This window comes from Hyaena hyaena, unplaced genomic scaffold (assembly GCF_003009895.1).
Source record: "Hyaena hyaena isolate Hyena2069 unplaced genomic scaffold, ASM300989v1 scaffold_135, whole genome shotgun sequence".
In the NCBI taxonomy this organism is placed as follows: Eukaryota; Metazoa; Chordata; class Mammalia; order Carnivora; family Hyaenidae; genus Hyaena; species Hyaena hyaena.
In genome coordinates, this window is record NW_024080767.1 from 82,428 (window position 1) to 103,332 (window position 20,905).

The window sequence follows — 20,905 nt, forward strand, 5'->3', positions numbered from 1 at the left end:
AAACCTCATAGACTCTACTAAAAATTGCTTGAACTAATACATGAGTTCAGCAAAGCTGCAGGATATAAAATCAACATGAAGAAATCTATTGCATTTCCATCTACCAAAAATGAAGCAGCAGAAAGAGAAATCAATGGATCCCATTTACAATTGCACAAAAAGCCATAAGATAGCCAGGAATAAACCTAACCAAAGAAGTGAAATGTCTCTACTCTGAAAACTACAGAGCACTTATGAAAGAAATTGAAGAGGACAAAAAAAATGGGAAAGCATTCCATGCTCATGGATTGGAAGAACAAACTTTGCTAAAATGTCTACGTTACCCAGAGCAATCTACACATTTAACACAATCCCTATCAAAATGCCACCAATACTTTTCACAGAGCTAGAACAAAGTATCCTAAAATTTGTATGGAACCACAAAAGACCCTGAATAGCCAAAGCAATTCTGAAAAAGAAAAACATAACCAGAGGCATTGCAATTCCAGTTCAAGCTATATTATAAAGCTATAATCATTAAAACATTAAGACAGCATGGTACTTGCATAAAAGCAGACACATAGATCAGTGGAACAGAATACAAAACCCAGAAATGGACCCACAACTGTATGGTCAACTAACTTTGACAAAGCAGTAAAGACGATCCAATGGAAAAAAAGGCAGTCTCTTCAACAAATGATGTTGGGAAAACTGGATGGCGACATTCAGAGGAATGAAACTGGACCACTTCCTTATACCATATACAAAAATACATTCAAAGTGGATGAAAGACCTAAATGTGAGATAGAAAACCATCAAAATCCTAAAGTATAACACAGACAGCAGCCTCTTGGCTATAGCAGCTTCTTACTAGACACATCACCAGAGGCAAGGGAAACAAAACCAAAAATGAACTACTGGGTCTTCATCAAAATAAAAGGCTTCTGCATAGCAAAGGAACCAATCAGCTAAACTAAAAGTTGGCCTACAGAAGGGGAGAAGATATCTGCAAATGGTATGTCTTGTAAATGGTTAGTAACAAAAATCTATAAAGAACTTAGAAAACTCAACACCCCCAAACCAAATAATCCAGTGAAGAAATAGGCAGAAGACATAAATAGACACTTTCCCAAAGAAGACATCCTGATGGCTAACAGAAACATGAAAAGATGCTCAACACCAGTCATCATCAGGGAAATGCAAATCAAAACCACAATGAGATACCACCTCACACCTGTCAGATTAGCTAAAATTAACAACACAAGAAACAACAGGTGTTGGCAAGGATGCAGAGAAAGGGGAACCCTCTTGCAGTTGGTGGGAATGTACACTGGTGCAGCAGTATGGTGAAAAGCATGGAGGTTCCTCAAAAAGTTAAAAATGTAACTACCTTATAATCCAGCAATTGCATTGTTAGGTATTTACCCAAAGGATATAAAAGGACAGATTCAAAAGGGTATGTGCATCCCAATGTTTATAGCAGCATTATCAACAATAGCTAAGCTACTGAGAAAGCCCAAATGTCCACCAACTGATGGATAAAGAAGTTGTGATACATATATACAAAGGAATATTAGTCATCAAAAATAATGAAATCTTGCCATTTGTAATGATGTGGATGGAGTTAGAGTGAATTATGGTAGGCTCAATAAGTCAGAGAAAGACAAATACCATATGGTTTCACTCATATGTGGAATTTTAGAAATAAAACATATGGAAAGAGGGGAAAAAGAAGAGAGAGGAAAACAAACCACAAGAGACTCTTAACGATAGAGAACAAACAGGATTGATGGAAGGAAATGGGTGGGAGCTCAGCTAGATGAGTGATGGGCATTAAGGAGTGCACTTTTGTTATAAGCACTGGGTGTTGTACGTAAGTAATGAATCACTGAATTCTACTCCTGAAACCAATATTGCACTGTATGTTAACTAACCAGAATTTAAATAAAAATTTGAAGAAAAAGCAATAAAAAGTAAAAACCAATTTTAATTACTCCAGAGAGCGATAAACGGATAACATTCAGCATATGATTTTCATCTGTTAGAATTATAAAAATTTTACAAATTAAATATCACCTAAAGGATAAGAAAAGAGATTTATGAGCAGCACATAACAATTTTAGAGGAGATGGAGCCCATGGATACTTGCCTTAATCTGAGAAATTAACTTGCAGTTCTCTGAAGGGATTTTGCAAACAAGGTTTGTCCCATGCCCAACTCTACCACATATCTAATATTCATATGCAGTTATAAATTTTGTAGAGTACTCAACATGGCTCTGAGGAAGGTGAAGCCCAATACAGGAAAACAGTATACACAGGACCCGATCATAGCAACTATTTACTGAGTGCTAACTATGTATGTACTGGGCTCAGGCCTCTAATTCAGACCCTTGTGCTCTTTGAAGTGCCCCTTATGGGAAACATGGCAAGAATCCTTCCTTTCATCACTGGCCCCGTGCCACGGGCATTGGTTGCTCCCAGTTTGAGAAGTTAAGTAGTATTAATTAGATGTCACCTCAGTGAAGCCTCTCAGACTTGGTCCAGGTTAGGCCCTTTCTCCACCTCCAGGACTGTGCACTCTGTGTTGTTACTGGTCCTGAGTCCATCTCCTTCATGACACTAAGCTATCCCAGGACAGAGGCTGTCTTGCTCATTTCTGTAACTTTAGGGAGGAGCTAGCACATGAACTGGGATAATGCTTACTGACTGACACCACCAATGAAAGGGCTCTAGACCTGAAAGAGATAGGAGAACTGAGGTTTAGAGTCACTCTTTTGACCCAGGTGTTTCATGTAGGTGATCCCATAGAATCCTCAATAATACCTAGTGAGGTAGCCAACATCATTCCTGTTTTATAGATAAAGAAACTGAAGATCAGAAGAGGTAGACCTGTCCAAGGTCACATAGCTGAGAAGAGATAGGCCTGGACATGCTGCTAGAGGCTGAGAGAGGGTTTGCTTCACATCCCTTCCCTTTACCCCTATTCTACGTGAGTACAGTTCTAGACACAGCAAGCCTAATAAAAGAAGGCAAAGTTTGGGGACAGGGTGCTACATGCATGAGGCTAATAGAGGAAGGCCAGTCCCACAGAGGTGGGCATTAATTCTCCTCTAACCTCAAAAGGACTAGCCCCTGTCTCTCCCAGTAACAGACAGCTATGGGAAGGGCTTGGGCACAGCTGACGTAGTTCTTTGGGAAGCCTCCTGCTAGTTTCTATAACAGAAGTGCATTCATTTCGCCAGCTCTTTCCCATGCCCAGGCAAAAGGGCCAAGTTCGGTCCTCAATGTCCAAGCACAAATGAATCTACCATTTTTTCCTCTGTTGAGGGCTCTGACAAAGGATCTGGGGCACCTGCAAGAGAAGGGGTGAAAAAAGAGAAAGGGGCAGATGACAAACCTTGGGCCTTTTGTCCCTGCCTAGAAATGTCACAAAGTATGAAGTCAACAGATAGGTCTCTTGGCCCTTTGCCAAGCCCTAACTTCACTGTAAAGACTATTATCTTTCACAAGGGTCATATATCCCAGAGATTACATAATGGTCCCAAGTACAATTTTTGTGGTCCTTCTGTCAGAATACAGCCTTCTTTATGGTCCCCTCTGGAGGTCAGGTCCCCCCACCCCCCCAACTGTGTTCCTTAAGGGGTGTCTGAAATCCTATTCCTCTGGGATGAGGCAGTTGTTACTCTTGGAATGATTAATCCCATCATTCCCTAGGCCCATGAAGGGATCAGCAACTGCCAAGGGTGTCCTACATCTGGAAGCAGCTGTGCCAGTACTGGATAGCTCCTACCATCCAAAAACTCTCCCCCCAGCTGGCATTCTGTCTCTAGAGCCTCAAAAACCAAGGTTAAGCCTTCTTTTCTGGAAAGGCTCTTAAAAGACAGTGATCCCAGCTCTACTATTATAATTCTTCCAGCCTGGGGTTCCCTGATTTAGTCCATGAATCAACAGCCCTAGAGGACCAGAAAGGTTTGCTTAGAGATGCTGGTCCCCTCCAGCTCCTCCAGGCCTGGAGCCAAGTTAGAGCTGAAGTTTGGGCTGAAACTGAAGCCAGGGATCTTCCAGGGGCTGCCACCTTCATGCATCTGTTGATCCTGGACTAGGTTGGAGCCGTGGGCAAATGCCTTGCCACGCTGCAGGCAGACTTAGGGCTTCTCACCACTGTGGACCACCTGATGGATGAGCAGGTAGGGAGTCTGGCTGAAGCACTTGCCACACTCACTTCAAGTGTAGGGCTTCTAGCCTAAGTATGTTGGTGCTGCAGCAAATATGAATGGTTTACAAAACTCTTGCTGTAACTGGAATACTTAGAGGGCTTCTCATCTATAGGGGAGCATTGGTGTTTAAGGAGCTTGGAGCTGTGGTAGAAGGTTTTACCACATTCTGAACAGGCATAGGGTCATTCACCCAAGTGGATGTGCTGGTGCTCAGTGAATTGGATGTGCTCACCAAAGCCACAGCCACACTCAGAGCACTTGAAGGTTCATCATTCTTCATTATGTGCGTATGCTTGTGTCATAGGCAGTCCAAACTGTCGGTGACGTTTTTGCCACACTCACAGCAATGATAAGGCTTCTCCCCAGTGTGTGAACACTGGGGCTTGAGCAGCTAAGAGCTGTGCCCAAAGCTGTCACTGCACCAGGGAAAGCAGTAAGAGCTTTGCACCCCTGTGAGCGCTGGTGCTGTAATAGAATGGAGCTAAAGCTGAAGCTCTTCCTGCAGTCCCCACAACAGTAGGGTTTCTTGCCTATGTGTGCGCGCTGCTGCTGGATTAGACTGGAAATAACGCTGAGTTTTAGTACACTCAGCAGGTACAGGACTTCTCACCGTTGTGCTGCTGTTGGTGTTTAACCAAGTCAGAGCTACGGCCAAAGGCCTCCCCTCATTCCGGAAACTTGTGGGGCCCGAATCGTGAGTGGGAAACCACGGTGTTGCACGAGGTTAGAGCTCAGGCTGAAACAATGGCCACACGCAGGGCAGAGGTATGGTTTCTCGCCAGTGTGTATCTGGCAGTGCTTAACTAGATCTGAGCCACGTAGTAAGCTTCGGACACACTCTGAACAACAGTAGAGGGACTGCCACCCACATGGCTGCTTTAGTGGTGAAGAAGGTCATGGAGATAGGCTGCGGTCAGTCCATTCGCGGCACTCGAAGGCTTTGGGGATTGCAGGACTGTTCGTCTGTCAGAAGCTTCTTCCCCGGGCCAGAGTCCGACCTACATAGGTATTACAAGTCCAGCATCATTTCCCAGGCAGCCGGCTATCGCAGCCACACCAGGGAGGGCAGCTCTGGTGGGACAACTCCGCTAAAGAGTGGGCTCGGGGCTTCCTGATGTCGGGCTTCCCTGCCGCTCCGCCCCGTCCTAGCTCTCACTTGCCCCTTATGGCGACGCTGACTGCATCGCCGTGAAAAAAGCCCCGTTTCCTAAAAACCATCCACTCAGTTCACAAGCACGGCGGTGAGACATTCGGGACCCAGGGAGCCAGCACCGGAAGCGAAAAGTCCAATAGCCCGTGCCGCTCTAGGAAGTGGCAGGAAACGGTCTCGGTAGGTTTAACCCTCTCATTCACCTGACTGAGCAAAAGCTCCCAATCTGCGGCCACTATCAGAAACTTGACACTTTTGGCCGGGCTCGCGGTCCTGAGTCCGTCAGCACGGACTTCGGTGCCCAAGCCATCACTGTGGGCAGCGAAGCGAGCCGGACGGAAAAGGGTGTCGCTGTGGTGGACACGCGGGGGGCGGTATAGCCACGTCACTTGGAGCAGCACGGTACTGAGACTCCATGGTCGGACATCTGGGTTCTCCAAAAGAACCAGCCCACTGCAAGCTGCCTGAGTTTCCCCTCCGTTCTTAGCTAGGTGTGCTAAGCAAGGCGCAGACTACATATCCCAGCATGCACCGCACACGACTCTTGGGTTTGCACAACGATTAGATAACCATTACTCTCTACATGCCTTCGGCGACGGTCCACAGTGCCGGGATCGAGAACTACAACTTCCAACTTGCAAAATAACTGCGGCGGCGCTACTTAAAAAGCGTCAGAGAGGAGGTGCCTGGCCACGCCCCTCTCTTCCAGTTCCGCTCCCTTGGAAGAACGGCGAGGAGGGGGCGGAGCCTTAGGCTTGAGCCAAGATGGCGGCTGCGAAACCGACTCTCACGGACTCGCTCTCGTTTTGCCTCGCGCAGCTCACAGCGGCGGCCGGGGAGGGTCTAGGTGGGGGAAAGGACACAGCTACCAACGAGACACCCTTGGGGCGTGCGCTCTTTGTCCTCCGCACACGCCACGTCAAGGCAGCAGGGGGAATCGAGCGCTTCCGGGCGCGCGGCGGGCTCCGCCCCCTTCTCGCGCTGCTGCGGCGAGCGGCTGCAGCGGGTCCCGCCCCGTCCCAGGCTGGCCCAGGCTCCGCCCCCTCGTCGGTCGAGTCAGCGACTTGTGATGGCCCCGCCCCCTCGTCGGGCCCTGCCCCCTCTGCGTCGTCGTCGTCGTCGTCGTCGTCCTCGCCGCCAGCGCGCCTGCGCAAGACCCTGGACTTGGCGCTTAGCATCCTAGCCAACTGCTGTACGGAAGGGGCGTGTCGGGCTGAAGTGCGCAGGCTCGGAGGCATTCTCTCTTTGGGTAAGTGCTCCGCCCTCATTTCCTAGAAGGATTCCACTCACGATTCTTTCCTTCTCTGGGCTTGGGCGGAGTCTTGAGTTCTTTGTGTTGTATCCTGGAAGAACATGCCTTGTGACCACGCGACACTCCTAACATCTCAAGCCTTCAAGCCTTCCTTATAGATTATACCCGATCCTGGCTACTGAGTGACCTTGTGCAGGGCTTTCATTTGATGAACTTGAGGTCGGAAGTTTTAGTGGTTTTCTGCGGTGAGCTAGACCGAGAGAACCGAGGCTAGGATTCCTTGTAAAATTGAATAATAATAGCTACCTTGCAAAACTGAAGTAGGGAGAATATGAAATACAAACATAGATCGCAGATATTCTAAGCATGGACTAGGTACTTTGAGGTATTAAAAACTGGCGCAATAAGAACAAATCCTAAAAGATAGCAAGCTTTTCTGTTTACCAGCTAAGTTGGCGCCTCCTAGTGGCACTGTTGTGAACACTGTTTACAGAGTGCCTGCTAGTTATGAAACTGCCAGTTTTGATGAAATATTAATTTTTTGTACGAAATAAAATTAGTTTTTTGTACAAAACGAAATTTATACAGTTTTAAAAGTGTATAATGCATCTGGACCATAACGTGTTTGACAAGAGGCCTGACACAATAAATATTCAATAAATTATAGGTTTTGTTATTAGCATATAATCCTCAGTCAGTCACTGTTCGGCATTTAAAATTTTTTTTTAACGTTTATTTATTTTTGGGAGACAGTATGAGCGGGGAAGGGGCAGAGAGAGAGGTAGACACAACCTGAAGCAGGCTCCAGGCTCTGAGCTGTTACCGCAGAGCCCGATGCAGGGCTCGAACCCACGAACTCTGAGATCATGACCTGAGCCAAACTCGAAGGCTTAATGGACTGAGCCACCCAGGCACCCCTGTTTTGCATTTTAAATAACTCCTGTATCCATCCACATTTATTCCTTCTTCTATCATGTGCCCCAGAGACTGGTGCCCAAGTGCTGGGTTGTGATGGTAGCTGACTTGCTTTAAGCCACTGTCCTTTCTCACCTTAACAATTGGGATAGCCTCCTTGCTGTCCTTGCCTTATTCGTTTTCCCTATAGTCCATTCTCCCCGTGGCTACCAGATTGTATCACTTCACTTCTATTCTTAAAACCCTTTGTGGTTCCCAGTGCCTTCATATTCAAGTCCTAACCTTATCCCTTGGCCTGCCATTCGAGGCCCTTCTTGAGGGCATAGCACAGACCAGACATTGGATCTCACTTCTGGGCCTTTGCAAAGGCTGCTTCCAAACCTGAAATGTCCTGTAACACCCCCATCCACCATCTTTCTAACAAATACCTACCTATTTAACCTTTCAGACCCAGTAAGTATCAGCCTCTTTTGGAGGCCTTCCCTGACCCTCTCGGGCCACATTCTTAAGGCCATTAATGAGAGAGACAAGAAGGGGCAGGACCCTCAAAAGACCAAATTATCTTGCAGTGACTATTCTTCAGTGTGTGAAGACAGACAGCATCCAGAACAGAACAGCCCGTGCTCTGGGGAACTTAGCCATGGAACCTGAGAGCTGTGGGGACATCCATGCTGCTGGTGAGAAGCCTCTAAGTGTGGAGTTAGCAAGGGCTTGGGGTGGGAGAAGGGGCTTGGGTATCTCCTTGCTCACTCTTTGTACTCCTCTTCCTTCTCCAGGTGCTGTTCCCTTGCTGGTTGAGAGCCTGACAGCCTGCCAGGACTCTCAGTGCCTGCAGAGCGTGGTGCGTGCCCTCCGCAACCTGGCCGACTCACCCCAGCACCGCCTGGCTTTGGCACAGCAGGGAGCAGTGCGCCCTCTGGCTGAGCTTCTGGCCGCTGCCCCAGACCCTGCACTGACCTTGGCCCTAGTGCGTGCCCTCTTGGAGCTGAGTCGAGGCTGCTCCCGGGCCTGTGCTGAGCAGCTAAGTCTGGGTGGGGGGTTAGGCCCACTGGTCAGTTTGGCCTCCCACCCCAAAAAGGCAGTACGAGAGGCAACTATCTTGATCCTTGCCAACCTGTGTGCCCAGGGCCTCGTACGGCCTGCACTGGGCAATGCTGGTGGTGTGGAGGTACTCCTGGGTGAACTCCGGCGGCGGCGGGGACCGAATGGGGCTGGCCCGGCCTCTCAGCAGCCCCTGGTACGGGCCGTGTGCCTGCTGTGCCGGGAGGCCATCAACCGGGCCCGGCTGCGGGATGCTGGTGGTTTGGAGCTGTTGATGGGCCTGCTGCGGGACCCTCGTGCCAGTGCCTGGCACCTTCGTGTCGTGGCTGCCCTTGTGGGCTTCCTCTATGATACTGGAGCCCTGGGCCGGCTACAGGCTCTGGGACTTGTACCTCTCTTGGCTGGGCAGCTGTGTGGTGATGCTGGTGATGAGGAAGAAGAAGGAAGAGAAGCTGCTTCCTGGGACTTTCCTGAGGAGCAGACCCCTGAGCGGGCAGAAGCTGGAAGCTTCCGCAGCCTAAGGTGAATCCCCACCTGACTGCTGTGGGTTGAGGGGTCTGGCTCCCTTCACTACCCCATTCTGTCTCAGTCAACTCTTGTTGACTCTGATTCCTGATTCCTCATTCTCCCTGAACATGACCACTTTCTCGTCATCATTAAACATACCTCCTTTTTCCTGGATCCACCTTTGGCCTTGGCTGTACCCCAGCACATCTGAACTTTGGGACCCAGACAGGTCCACTGGACCATTTTTACTTTGTTGTCTATTCTCCCCTCAATAGAATATAAATTCGAGGAGGACGGGGACTTTAGTTTTCTAATTACTTATGCCTGGTACCTAATTCTGGGCTTTGTACATAAGAGGCATCAGTACCTGCGGACTGAGTTGGGGCATTTTTTTCCCTATTCCTTTCTCTCCTATTTCCCCTGGTCCCATTTCCTCTCCCTGGCTTCTGTCACCTAGTTTTATATGACAGCTCTTTGGTCTGCTCCTTTGTTGTGGTTCTGGGTTCAATCTCCCCGTTTTCCCCTCTACAGGTCATGGCTGATCTCCGAAGGCTACGCTGCAGGCCCGGGAGACATCTCTCCTGACTGGTCCCCTGAGCGATGTCCCCCGCCTCCACCACCACCAGAGCCAGCTGAGCCAACCAGCCCCACCCTGGGTCCATCGTCACTGCGGACACCTCGCACACTGCGCACACCTGGCCGCAGCCCTGCTGCCGCCTCTGAGGAGCCTTGGGGCCGCGAGGGGCCAGCGCTGCTGCTACTGTCACGCTTCTCCCAGGCTCCTGACCCAAGTGGGGCATTGGTGACCAGCCCAGCCCTCTGTGGCCTGCTGGCCTACGTGACGGGCTCACCAGGTCCACCGAGCCCACGTGCACTGCGCATCCTGGCACGCCTTACCTGCAACCCTGCCTGTCTCGAGGCCTTTGTGCGCAGCTATGGTGCTGCACTGCTGCGTGCCTGGCTTGTGTTAGGTGTCGCCCCGGATGACTGGCCCACGCTGCGTGCCCGCCCAGCTCGACGCCAGCACCGGGAGCTGGGTGTGTTCCCCATAAGAAGCCCCATCTCCCTCTGGTTCTGGACTAAGAACCTCACTTTGGTGTTCATAGCTTTCTCACTGCCCTGCCCAGCCCACCATCCAACCTCAGTCACCAGGTGGGAAGAGGGAGGAACTCGCAGCATCCGAAGTTCTGCTCCATCCTCTGCCCACGTCTTCGGGCCTACATACCCCAATACCAGGCTTTTCCTAACAACTTAGAATCATGCTTGTTTCTATTTCATTACCCAATCTGTTCTTGTTTCTGCACCATCCTGACTGCCTTCCCACTGGGCACACTGAGTTGCAAAACTCTGGCTCAGGTGCCATGTCCTCCTGGCGCCCCACCGATCCCAACACTGCCGGGGACTGCCCTGTCTTCTGCGTCCCGACTGCGTATTCTGAGTCCTTGAGAACCCAGATGTACTCCCTGACCGTTACACTTCGTTCTTGCCCTTGATCTCCAGTTCCTAGCATCTGGACCCTTCCCCTCTAGGGCCTGCAGTCATCCCCTCTTCATGCGCTACGGTTTTAGCCTCATTCCTTTGAAGGCCCCAGAGTTGGGACATCAACTCCCAGCCTGACCTGCTCTGCCCGTCTCTGCAGGTGAGATGCTGCTGCAGAACCTGACCGTGCAGGCTGAATCACCCTTTGGGGTGGGTGCCCTCACTCATCTGCTGCTCTCTGGAAGCCCCGAGGACCGTGTGGCCTGTGCACTGACACTGCCCTTCATCTGTCGGTGAGGAGGATGTGGGTGCCTCACAGGGATCAGGAGAGCAAGGTTGCTATTCCCTAATGCCACCCTTTTTCACGTTCTAAAAGATTCCCTTTCTTCCCAAAGGAAGCCCTCTCTGTGGCGCCGGCTACTTCTGGACCAGGGCGGCCTCCGGCTTCTCCTCTCGGCACTAACTCGGCCAGCTCCACATCCACTCTTCCTCTTCTTTGCTGCGGACTCCCTTTCCTGCCTCCAAGGCCTGGTGTCTCCCACTGTGAGCCCAGCCCTCCCACCTACAATCCCCTTGGACCTAGATGCCCCCTCCCCTTGCCTTTATGAACGTCTACTGGGCCCAGCCCCCATCCTAGCCCCTGACCTGCACTTCCTACTGGACTCAGGCCTACGGCTCCCTGCCCAGCGAGCTGCCTCAGCCACTGCCTCGCCTTTCTTCCGGGCCTTGCTAGCTGGCAGCTTTGCTGAAGCCCAGATGGACCTGGTGCCACTTCGAGGCCTGTCACCCAGTGCAGCCTGGCCTATCCTGCACCACTTGCATGGCTGCCGGGGCTGTGGGGCTGCCCTGGGGCCCGTTCCCCCACCAGGCCAGCCCTTGCTGGGCTCAGAGGCTGAGGAGGCACTGGAGGCTGCTGGCCGTTTCTTGCTCCCTGGGCTGGAGGAGGAGCTGGAAGAGGCTGTGGGCCATATCCACCTGGGACCCCACGGTGGCCCAGAGTCAGTGGGTGAAGTATTCCGCCTGGGCCGGCCCCGGCTGGTTGCCCATTGTGCCCGCTGGACCCTGGGGCCAGGGCAGTGCCCACGGAAACGGGCCTTGGCCTTAGTGGGGCTTGTGGAGGCAGCAGGTGAGGAGGCAGGGCCCCTGACTGAGGCTTTACTGGCTGTGGTAATGGGGGTTGAACTGGGGAGCAAGGGTTCCAGCTTAGACTGTTGATGTCCCCTGAGAGAGGATCCAAGGATGAATTGGCTATGAAGGAGGACTCCCTCAGAGCATCATAAGAGGAGGCTGAGCAGCAATCACCATTGAGGACCGATGAAAGAATGGAACTATACGCCAGGATGATGGTCTGAAGATGCCAGGGTCTGAGTGTGGGACCCACAGGTGGAGAACAGCCCAGGGCTCCAGGCACCTGGCCTGGGCCAGCCTTCCAGAGTTGAGATTAAAAACTTTGGAATTGGATACCCCTATTGTGTGGTGTCTCTGCTTACTTTCCTGTGAGAGTCCCCCCACTCCCTTCACCCATCAAACAGGGTCTTATCCAGGTTGCTGTGTCTCAATACAGGCCACCCTTGGCATGTAGGAGCTTAATAAGTAAGTCTGCAGTGGTTCCCGGAGTCCGGGGATATACTAGAGTATTGGGTGCAGCCTGCTTCGTGCTTATGCAACTTTATTGCTCAGACAGCTACCCAGCTAGGCCCGCGGACTCTGGTTAGTGTCTTTTGAAGGGGCTGGGCTGAGGAAGTGTATGTCCGAGGCCTTGGCATTACTGTTTCCTGAGTGATATTTGCTCATCTTAGGTCTTCAGTCTCTGTGTCTGTTTTCGTCTCTTGGACCAAGTGTCCTTCTGCTATTAGCCTGAAGGAAGACCTCTATGTTCCTAGAGTCCCTGAGGCCCTGTCTTAGTTTTGCTGAGAGCCAGAGCTCCGGGCTGTATTCAGCTCATGTTGTGCTATGTATGGTCTCTCAAGGCAGGATCTACATCACCAGGATTCCAGATCAGTAAACCACTCAGGTGGCAGCCTGACTTCGAGGAGGGTGCCTGGACAGGGCTGCGAGTTTAGCTTCTGGGGAGCCAAAGTTGACACTTGCTAGCTCTGTGCGTCTGTAAGTGTCCAGGTCTCTGTTCTTAGACTGTGTGTTTGAGCTACTCAGAGAGCTTTTTAAAAATACGGATTCCTAGGCTCCTTCACATTGAATTGGACTGAGGGGAGGGTGCCCTGGGCATCAGTATATTTAAAAAGCGTCCCAGCCTGTTTTAATTTGCTGCTGGGTTGAGACCCACAGTCTAGGGGCTGCAACACTGTTGTGTCTGTCCAAACTCCTCTCTTAAGGTTCACTTCTACCTTGATTTCTTGGGATCTCAGTCTAGGGAAGTCTCCTTGTTCCTTTGTGTCTGGAGTCTGTGTCTTCTCTGTGTTCACCAGTATCTTGAGAAAGGGCTCTTTCCCAAGGGTCACCTCAGTGTTGGGGAAGGGCTTTGTCTTGAAGGTTGGCTATGGTCTGGTTGCCTCAAAGTGTTTTCCCTGAGTCCATGGGGCTTGGGCCTGGGTTCAGTTTACCTGTGTCTATATGTTGGTTTCCAAGTTTTGGAGAGAAGGTCCTGGCTTAGAGAGTGGGAGGGTTTGTGTCTGTCTCCATTTCTGAGAGATTTGTGTCTAGTATATGGGCCATTTGGGACATCTGTTCATGTCATTGTCTGTCAGGGTCTCTAAGGGAATGTCCCTGAACCTGCTGTCTGACTGATCCTTAGAGCCATCACTTCTCCGCTCAACCCAACAATTCTGTCTGGAGCAAGTCTCAGGAATGGACTGAGTGGACAGGGGGCGTCTATTGAGGACTCGGGCTGGTAGCTTTGGTGGTGGGTGTCTGCTTGGGGGCCTCAGTCTGGTCTAACAGTCTCAGGAGCAGAGGATCCCCAGCTTGGTCTGGGAGAGTCTCTTCTCTGACTTTGGCTCTGGCTGCCTGGGGATCCCTGTAGCGGAGGCCAAGGCTGGGGTGTGGCTGCCTCCGCGGCCGACAGGCGGGCTGGGCCTGGGTGGGCCCTGGCCCTCCTTCCTTTACACGCCCCCATCCTGGGTTCTCCTGTTCTTTGCACCCTCGCTCCCGCCCCCCCCACCCCCCCAGCCCCATCCCAGCGGGTCCCGGCTTCCTTACATGGTCACGGCCGGGCCTCCCAACTCCCGGACGTCCCCCACCCCCCGCCCCCACCGGACACAGCCCCCGCCCTGCTCGCCCCGCGCGGTGCGCCCGTGCCCCGACATGGAGGACCTGGGTGAGTGGGGCTCGGGTCCTCTTATCCCCAGCTCCTCACAGCCATCTGGACCCGCTTCCCCATCCTGGACCCCCCTTGCACTCCCCAAATCGCCCCATCCCTGCTTTCTGTCTTCTTGATTCTGGTCTGTGCCCGCGCCTCCTTTCCGACTCCACGTCCCCCTTCCTGCCTCTCCCTTCCTGCCTTTTCCCGGACTGGCCGCTCCCTCCCTTCTTCCCTCGCTCGGCTCCTCCTGCTGCGGATGGGCAGGGAGGTGCAGCGCCCGCCAGTGGGCGCCTGGGCTCAGGGCCTCTGGGAAGGGAAGGGTTAAAAGGGTCTTGGGTCCAGGGACTGGGAAAGTAGACGGGAAGGGAGAACCTGACACCAAAATTTGCAGTAGGAAATGGGCCTGCCTCAGAGTGTAGGGGAAGAAAAGAGTTAAGGGACCCTAAGTATGGTAGGGGTCGGGTCTTTTCGGGCCAAAAGAGAATAGATGAGTGCCAAGATGCCAGGAAGAGGTTAAGGCTCCACTGTGGTACTCAAGAGATGCGTAAAGGAGTAGGGACTTCTAGACTCTAGAAAGGAAAGGATTCAAAGGATTTAGATCGGGGGGGGGGGGGGGGGGGGGGGGGGGGTTTGGAGGAAGAAGGAAGACCCAGGCATCTCCTCCACCTGGTCTGTTGGAAAGGCTGTGCTCTCCATAGGAGAGAAGGGGTTCAGACACCCTTCGGTGGGGGGTGCTGCTCAGTAGGGGCAACCGGCTTATATGGAAAATAAGCCAATCAGAAAGCAGGTCCCAGCAGACTTGCCAATGAGGAGCATAGGGTGGGACCCAGTGCCTGGAGTGGCGCCAGAGCTGGGCGGGTCTGTTTAGGTGGGGGAGGGGGGCAGGAATTAGTGGGCAGAAAGAGCATCCAACCAGAAAGTTGGGTGCCAGGCATACAGCCAATTGAGCACTTTGGGGTGAAGCCAAATTTGGCTTGAGTAAATAGTCAATTCTGACTGCATCAGGGAAGATGCAGAAAATAAAAGAATCAGGCGGCTTTTGTGCATGACTCCCAAGACGCGCCATTTGGGATGTTTTTGGTCATAAATATTCCCTGCTGCACTTCTACTTCTCTGCCTTTGGTCTGGCCTGTGTTTCCATCTGATTCGTAACTTCTGCTGTTCATATACTGGCTTCCGTCCTCCTCAGCTACTGCTTACTTGGAACTCTTAACTTCTAATCTCTTGAGTCCCTGTCTCTGCTCTAACCTTAACCCCTCAACTTCTCATCCTGATGGACGCTGCCCTGTAGATGCCCTGCTGTCTGACCTGGAGACCACCACCTCACACATGCCAAGGTCAGGGACTCCGAAAGAGCGGTCCCCGGAGCCTTTCACATCTCCCCTGCCCTATGGCCACCAGGCACAGGTGAGATCAAATGTGGGGACTGGGGTGACACTAGGGCCACGTTTGGCCAGGACTAGGGGAATCTGAGCTTGAGTGGGGCAAACAAAGTACAACCCTCTCATCCCACACATGTGTCCTTCTCTCTGTAGACAGGATCTGGGGAGTCTTCAGGAGCCTCGGGGGACAAGGACCATCTGTACAGGTGAGGGGCGTGGAAACTGGGGGAGGCAGAAGCCAATTAAGACTCAGGTAAAGAGGCTTCAATTCCCCAGCCCTGAACCCAGGCTCCCACCCTGTTTTCCAGTACGGTGTGCAAGCCTCGGTCCCCAAAGCCTGCAGCTCCTGCGGCCCCTCCATTCTCCTCTTCCAGCGGTGTCTTGGGCACAGGGCTCTGTGAACTAGACAGATTGCTTCAGGAACTTAACGCTACCCAGTTCAACATCACAGGTACCAGGTCACAGAGATAGGCCTTGATGGGATGGGGACAGGGTAGGGAAGGGAAGAGACTGAGGGCTCTACTCTTTCCAGAGTAGCAGCTAAAGGGACACAAGCCTTAACTGGAAGGGGATAGAGTATGGCCCCATGTCCAGTCCCCTTCTCTCCTCTCTGCAGATGAAATAATGTCTCAGTTCCCATCTAGCAAGGAGACTGTAGGGGACCCGAAGGAGGACCAATCTGAGGACAAGAAAAGGCCCAGCCCGTGAGTTTGACATAGTTGTTGGCAGAGCTGGGAGAGAGGTGATAGGCGGCTGACTTACTGGGGGATAGCCTTCATTATTCTGGGGGCTCTGAGCTGACACAAGTTGTGTTCTTCACAGCCCTCCCAGCCCATCCCCTGTTCTCCCAAAGCCTTCAGCAACCTCGGCTACCCTGGAGTTGGATAGGCTGATGGCTTCACTGTCTGACTTCCGTGTCCAGAACCACGTGAGTCAGGCAGGAGGTGGGCCATTGTGGATCTGTGGCTCCCTAACCCCTTCCAGAACCTTCCACTTCTACCGCCTTGCTGACTCAACTCTCATGTCCTTCTTGCTGCAGCTTCCAGCCTCTGGGTCAACTCAGCCACCAGTGCCAAGCGCTGTGAATGAGGGGTCTCCGTCCTCACCAGGGCAGACCGGCAAGGGCAGCCTAGACACCATGCTGGGGCTGCTGCAGTCTGATCTCAGCCGCCGTGGTGTTCCCACCCAGACCAAGGGCCTCTGTGGCTCCTGCAATAAACCCATTGCCGGGCAGGTAAGTGGAGACCTGTGAGTAGGGAGGTAGAGACCCATGGACCCATCCTTACTGAGAGCCAGACTTTGTGCTGTTCTCTTTTAGTAAATGACTCTGGGATGTGGGTATTACTGTTGTTCATATTTTACAGATGAGGAAACTAAAGCTCTGAGTCACATTGCATGTAAGTGGAAGGATGAGAATGAGAATTCCAACCCATTTACCATTTACTATGGTTCTATTTTGTGCAGGCACCATTCTAGCTCCCTTACAAAACTTCATCTCTCTTAGTCTTCACAAAAGTCTTATTGGTGCCATCTCCCCGTTCTCAGGCAGCCACAAAAGATATTTCTGCTCCACCGGCATCTGGTGTGTGAACTCTGGTTCTTGGCTTATTGACTGAGTAGATTTTTTTTTTATTTTATTTTTTTAATGTTTATTTGTGAGAGAGACAGACAGAGCATGTTGGGAGAGGGGCCCAAAGAGAGGGAGACACAGAATCTGAAGCAGCTCCAGGCTCTGAGCTGTCAGCACAGACCCCACCGTGGGGGTCGAACTCACAGACCGAAAGAGCATGACCTGAGCTGAAGTCAGACGCTTAACCGACTGAGCTACCCAGGTGCCCCGAGTAGATGTTATTGGTAACAGCTGTGCCAAGCGGTTGACCTAGATACTCTTGCTAGATTTAGTGCTCTGCTTCCATCCCAGAATTTCCAATCGTGGCAGAGCAGGGTGACATTGTGACCTTTGTGGGTCCTAGGCACTTTTACCTTCATGGGTCCCTCCCTCCATTAAAGAAAAAATTAAAGTTGTGTTTCATGTTGGTGTAAAGGAGAATTTCTTAATATTACATATTAAACCATTTTCTTCAAGCTCATTTTTTCCTTCTGATTTTAGAAGTAATTACATACATTTTCCTGGGCTTCTAAAATTATTGAGGGTCCTAAGTACTGTGCTGAAAGACCCAGGTTGAATCTCTGTCACTCACAGACTGACTTGAACATTAGGTTCTTCATCCTAATCTCTCAGGGTGGGTGGGGAGAAATGAGTGAAGGGAGTCAAATGGTAAAAAGAAAACTTGAAATGTGCCATATAAATATTAGCTCTTCGGGCGCATGGCAGCTCACTCTGACCCAGGCCTCACCCTCAACTCGCAGGTGGTGACCGCGCTGGGCCGCGCTTGGCACCCTGAGCACTTCATTTGCGGTGGCTGCTCCATGGCCCTGGGAGGCAGCAGCTTCTTCGAGAAGGATGGAGCCCCCTTCTGCCCCGAGTGCTACTTTGAGCGCTTCTCCCCACGTTGTGGCCTCTGCAATCAACCCATCCGACACGTGAGCCCTGCCTGTCCCACAAACTCTGCCTCGCCCAGGGTGCCTGTGGGGTGGTCCCCGTTCACTCACAGCCCCCTCCCACCCATGCTAAGCCCCTTGGCCTTGTCCAAGGCCCTTTGGACTCCGCCCACTCTTTGACTTCCTTGTTAGGTCTCTAGTGCATCAAACGCCTGCTTAAACCCTCTTCCATGGGTTCAGGGTGGGAGAAGAAGGGAAGAAGGGATGGAAGGGCATACTGAGTGTCCCCGTGTTCATGCCCCACAGAAGATGGTCACTGCCTTGGGCACCCATTGGCACCCAGAGCATTTCTGCTGCGTCAGTTGTGGGGAGCCCTTCGGAGATGAAGGTGAGAACCTGGCTCCAGCCTTGTAAGCCACCGGTCTGCTCAACATCCCACCTAACCCACCTCGGTCCGGCCTGCAAAGACCTCCCGAGTCTGCTGGCGCCACCCTCTCCCACTTGCCAGTCCCCATCCTATGCCCTGCCACTAGGCCCCCACTCTAGACCCCATCCCTGCCTCACTACTGCTCATTCTGACTGCCCCTCATCTTGCCCCGCAGTCTCAGATCGTGCAAGTCTCGGGTGCAGCCTGCACCCTTTTCTTTCCGCCCTGTTCCCGCCCCTAGGTTTCCATGAGCGCGAGGGCCGCCCCTACTGCCGCCGGGACTTCCTGCAGCTTTTCGCCCCGCGCTGCCAGGGCTGTCAGGGCCCCATTCTGGATAACTACATATCTGCACTCAGCGCCCTCTGGCACCCCGACTGTTTCGTCTGCAGGGTGCGATGCCGTGGGGGGACGGGGGGAAGGCGGGGCAAGGGTGGTGGTGGTGGTGTGCAGTGGTGGTTGGAGAGCTGGGTCAAAAGGGGAGCCCAACTAGGAGCCTGGGCCCAGACTGTTATTCAAGGCAGGGTGTGTCACATCTGGGTTGGGGCTGTGGAGGGTGGGGTTGTCACAGTGGGTTATTAAGCTCCTAAAGCGAATTATCTGATCAAGGGATTGGTGGCTGACCTATCCTCTCACGACCACCCTTCCCCAGGAATGCTTCGCTCCCTTCTCAGGAGGCAGCTTTTTCGAGCATGAGGGCCGACCGCTGTGCGAGAACCACTTCCACGCAAGGCGTGGTTCATTGTGCGCTACGTGTGGCCTCCCGGTGACCGGCCGTTGTGTGTCGGCCCTGGGCCGCCGCTTCCACCCAGACCACTTCACCTGTACCTTCTGCCTGCGCCCTCTCACCAAGGGCTCCTTCCAAGAGCGTGCAGGCAAGCCTTACTGCCAGCCCTGTTTCGTCAAGCTCTTCGGCTAACTGCCTGTGGGGATCCTTCTCCAAACCCCCCGTTCCCCTGGAAGACCAAAGCCCCAGAGACCCCCCCACCCTTCCCCAAAAAACATGCTCTCCAGATCCCAAGGCCTTGCTCTCTGAGCTTGGGGCTCTCCCCACCCCATCCTGTGAGGCCCCACCCACTAGAGAGAGCCGCCCCTAAGGTACTGTACTCTTAAAGTTCTCTATGTCAATTCAGAAAAGGTCCAGCTAATTTCAAGGCCACACTCCCCCAATGTGGGTCTCACACTCTAGAGCCACCCTGCATGAACTCTTCACTTTATCCCCATCCTTGAGGGAGGCCCCTGATGGGGCAATTCCGACTAATCAGAAGACAGGCCAGGACATCCCTGCTCCCCACTCCCTCACTAGTCTGTGCACTTTTTTCTACCTACATAAAAACACGTTCCACATCACACTGGTGCTGTGTCTCTGACTGCGGGATTGAGGGACCGAGTGGGGAAGCCTTGCATGGTGAAGCCCCGCCTCTGGTGGCTCTGGCTGCAGCAGGTTCTAGGTCACCACCCTGTGGCCACAGTGGAACCTGTAGCCTCAGCCCTTGCATGCTGTGCGCATATCAAATGACCTTGTGCAGGATTGTACAGATAGTGGCAAGTCAGGACAGGAGCTCAAGCTGGGCCCCGTGGAAACTTCCCACCCTCATTCTCCACTGCTTTAGCTCCATATATTCTTGAAATAACCACTGTCTCCACCCTCACCACCTTGTCTAATTTCCAGAATTGTAAGGCCCTCAGAGAGGGGTTCCATCCAGAAGTGCCAGTTTATGCCCACCCTTTGGATCTGGATACTAAGGCACAGCTTCCCTCTTATTTGTATTGACTCATAATATCTCCCCGAGGCAGAGGCTGACACATGGGATGGTCAGGACAGTGACTAAAGGAGGCACTAGGGGCTGTGGAAGCCAGAAGGAGGCTTCTAACTCGGATCAGGAGTCAAAGAGCTAAGCCCCAGCAGAAAGGGGTGGGGCCAAGGATTTTTAGGTGTGGAGTTTAGGCTCTGTTTGAATCCCCAAATCCCTTCCTGAGTCCCTGAACCTTCACTTTGGACCCTGTGATTCCCTAGTAAGGGGTCTGGATTCTTGGGTCTAAACTATAGAAGAAGCCTTTGAGGCTGGAAACGATGGATTGATTCTCAGAGGCCCTTCCTACTTGAGGAAGACCTAGTAGCCAAGGAGAGCATGTGTGGGTAAGAGACAAAGGTGAGATGTTTTCTGTCCTTGCCTTGAACTCACCACCTCCACCCATATCCTTTCCTTTCTGAGGCTTCTCTCCCTAGGTCTTCCCAGACCTCCTGCTCTTCTTCCATATTTTCTCCCTGGGGAATGCTAGCTATTTCCTGGATGGTCACTACCTCCCTGTCCTGAGGATGCTCAAATTGGCCACCTCCCATCTCAATTCATTCATTTCACCCAATGTTCATTGAGTATATACTGTGGCAGGCTCTATACCAAATGCTGGGAGGCCTTAGGAAACTAAGCAAACGTGCTTGTCCTCTTGGAGCTGAAGTCTAGTAGAGGAGACAGATGACAAACAGGTACACAAGTGACGCGTGATGAACTAATGGAGACTTGACGGTTTAAGTGAAATTCACTCTTAGCCCTTGTTTTCATCTGCAGCACCTCCCTCGTCCCTCATAGCACGTTATCTATTGCAAATAGGTGTTTATTTGTTGCTTATGTCTGTTTCTGAAACTTGAATGCAAGCTCCTGAGAGCTTGTCTGTCAGATTACATTTGTTTTGCTTACCATTGTCTCTCCAGTTTCTAGAATGCTACCTAGCATGTGGTAGGTGCTCAATAAATATTTGTTAATGAAGGAAGGAATGAGGAAGAAAGGAAAGGAG

The 20,905-nt window shown here is 52.1% G+C and overlaps 2 protein-coding genes across 4 annotated transcripts; both read left to right on the forward strand.

Moving 5' to 3' along the window:
• The first annotated feature begins 6,094 nt into the window (after positions 1 to 6,094).
• ARMC5 (armadillo repeat containing 5) lies at positions 6,095 to 12,003 on the forward strand. Its single transcript, XM_039238082.1, has 6 exons — positions 6,095 to 6,597; positions 8,085 to 8,192; positions 8,292 to 9,078; positions 9,595 to 10,100; positions 10,703 to 10,835; positions 10,938 to 12,003. Exons 1-6 carry the CDS (start codon positions 6,114 to 6,116, stop codon positions 11,755 to 11,757), a joined length of 2,838 nt encoding a protein of 945 aa, XP_039094013.1. The 5' UTR covers positions 6,095 to 6,113; the 3' UTR covers positions 11,758 to 12,003.
• A 1,753-nt stretch (positions 12,004 to 13,756) lies between these two features.
• On the forward strand, positions 13,757 to 19,459 carry TGFB1I1 (transforming growth factor beta 1 induced transcript 1). Of its 3 annotated transcripts, none has more exons than XM_039238084.1 (11): positions 13,757 to 13,816; positions 15,093 to 15,208; positions 15,337 to 15,389; positions 15,492 to 15,634; positions 15,800 to 15,887; positions 16,006 to 16,111; positions 16,223 to 16,417; positions 17,554 to 17,727; positions 17,992 to 18,073; positions 18,354 to 18,502; positions 18,762 to 19,459. In XM_039238084.1, exons 1-11 carry the CDS (start codon positions 13,804 to 13,806, stop codon positions 19,026 to 19,028), a joined length of 1,386 nt encoding a protein of 461 aa, XP_039094015.1. In that variant the 5' UTR covers positions 13,757 to 13,803; the 3' UTR covers positions 19,029 to 19,459. The 3 variants fall into 3 exon arrangements, with proteins under 3 accessions (XP_039094015.1, XP_039094014.1, XP_039094016.1); XM_039238083.1 differs by lacking the exon at positions 13,757 to 13,816 and adding an exon at positions 14,098 to 14,232; XM_039238085.1 differs by lacking the exon at positions 13,757 to 13,816 and adding an exon at positions 14,099 to 14,247.
• Positions 19,460 to 20,905: the final 1,446 nt, after the last annotated feature.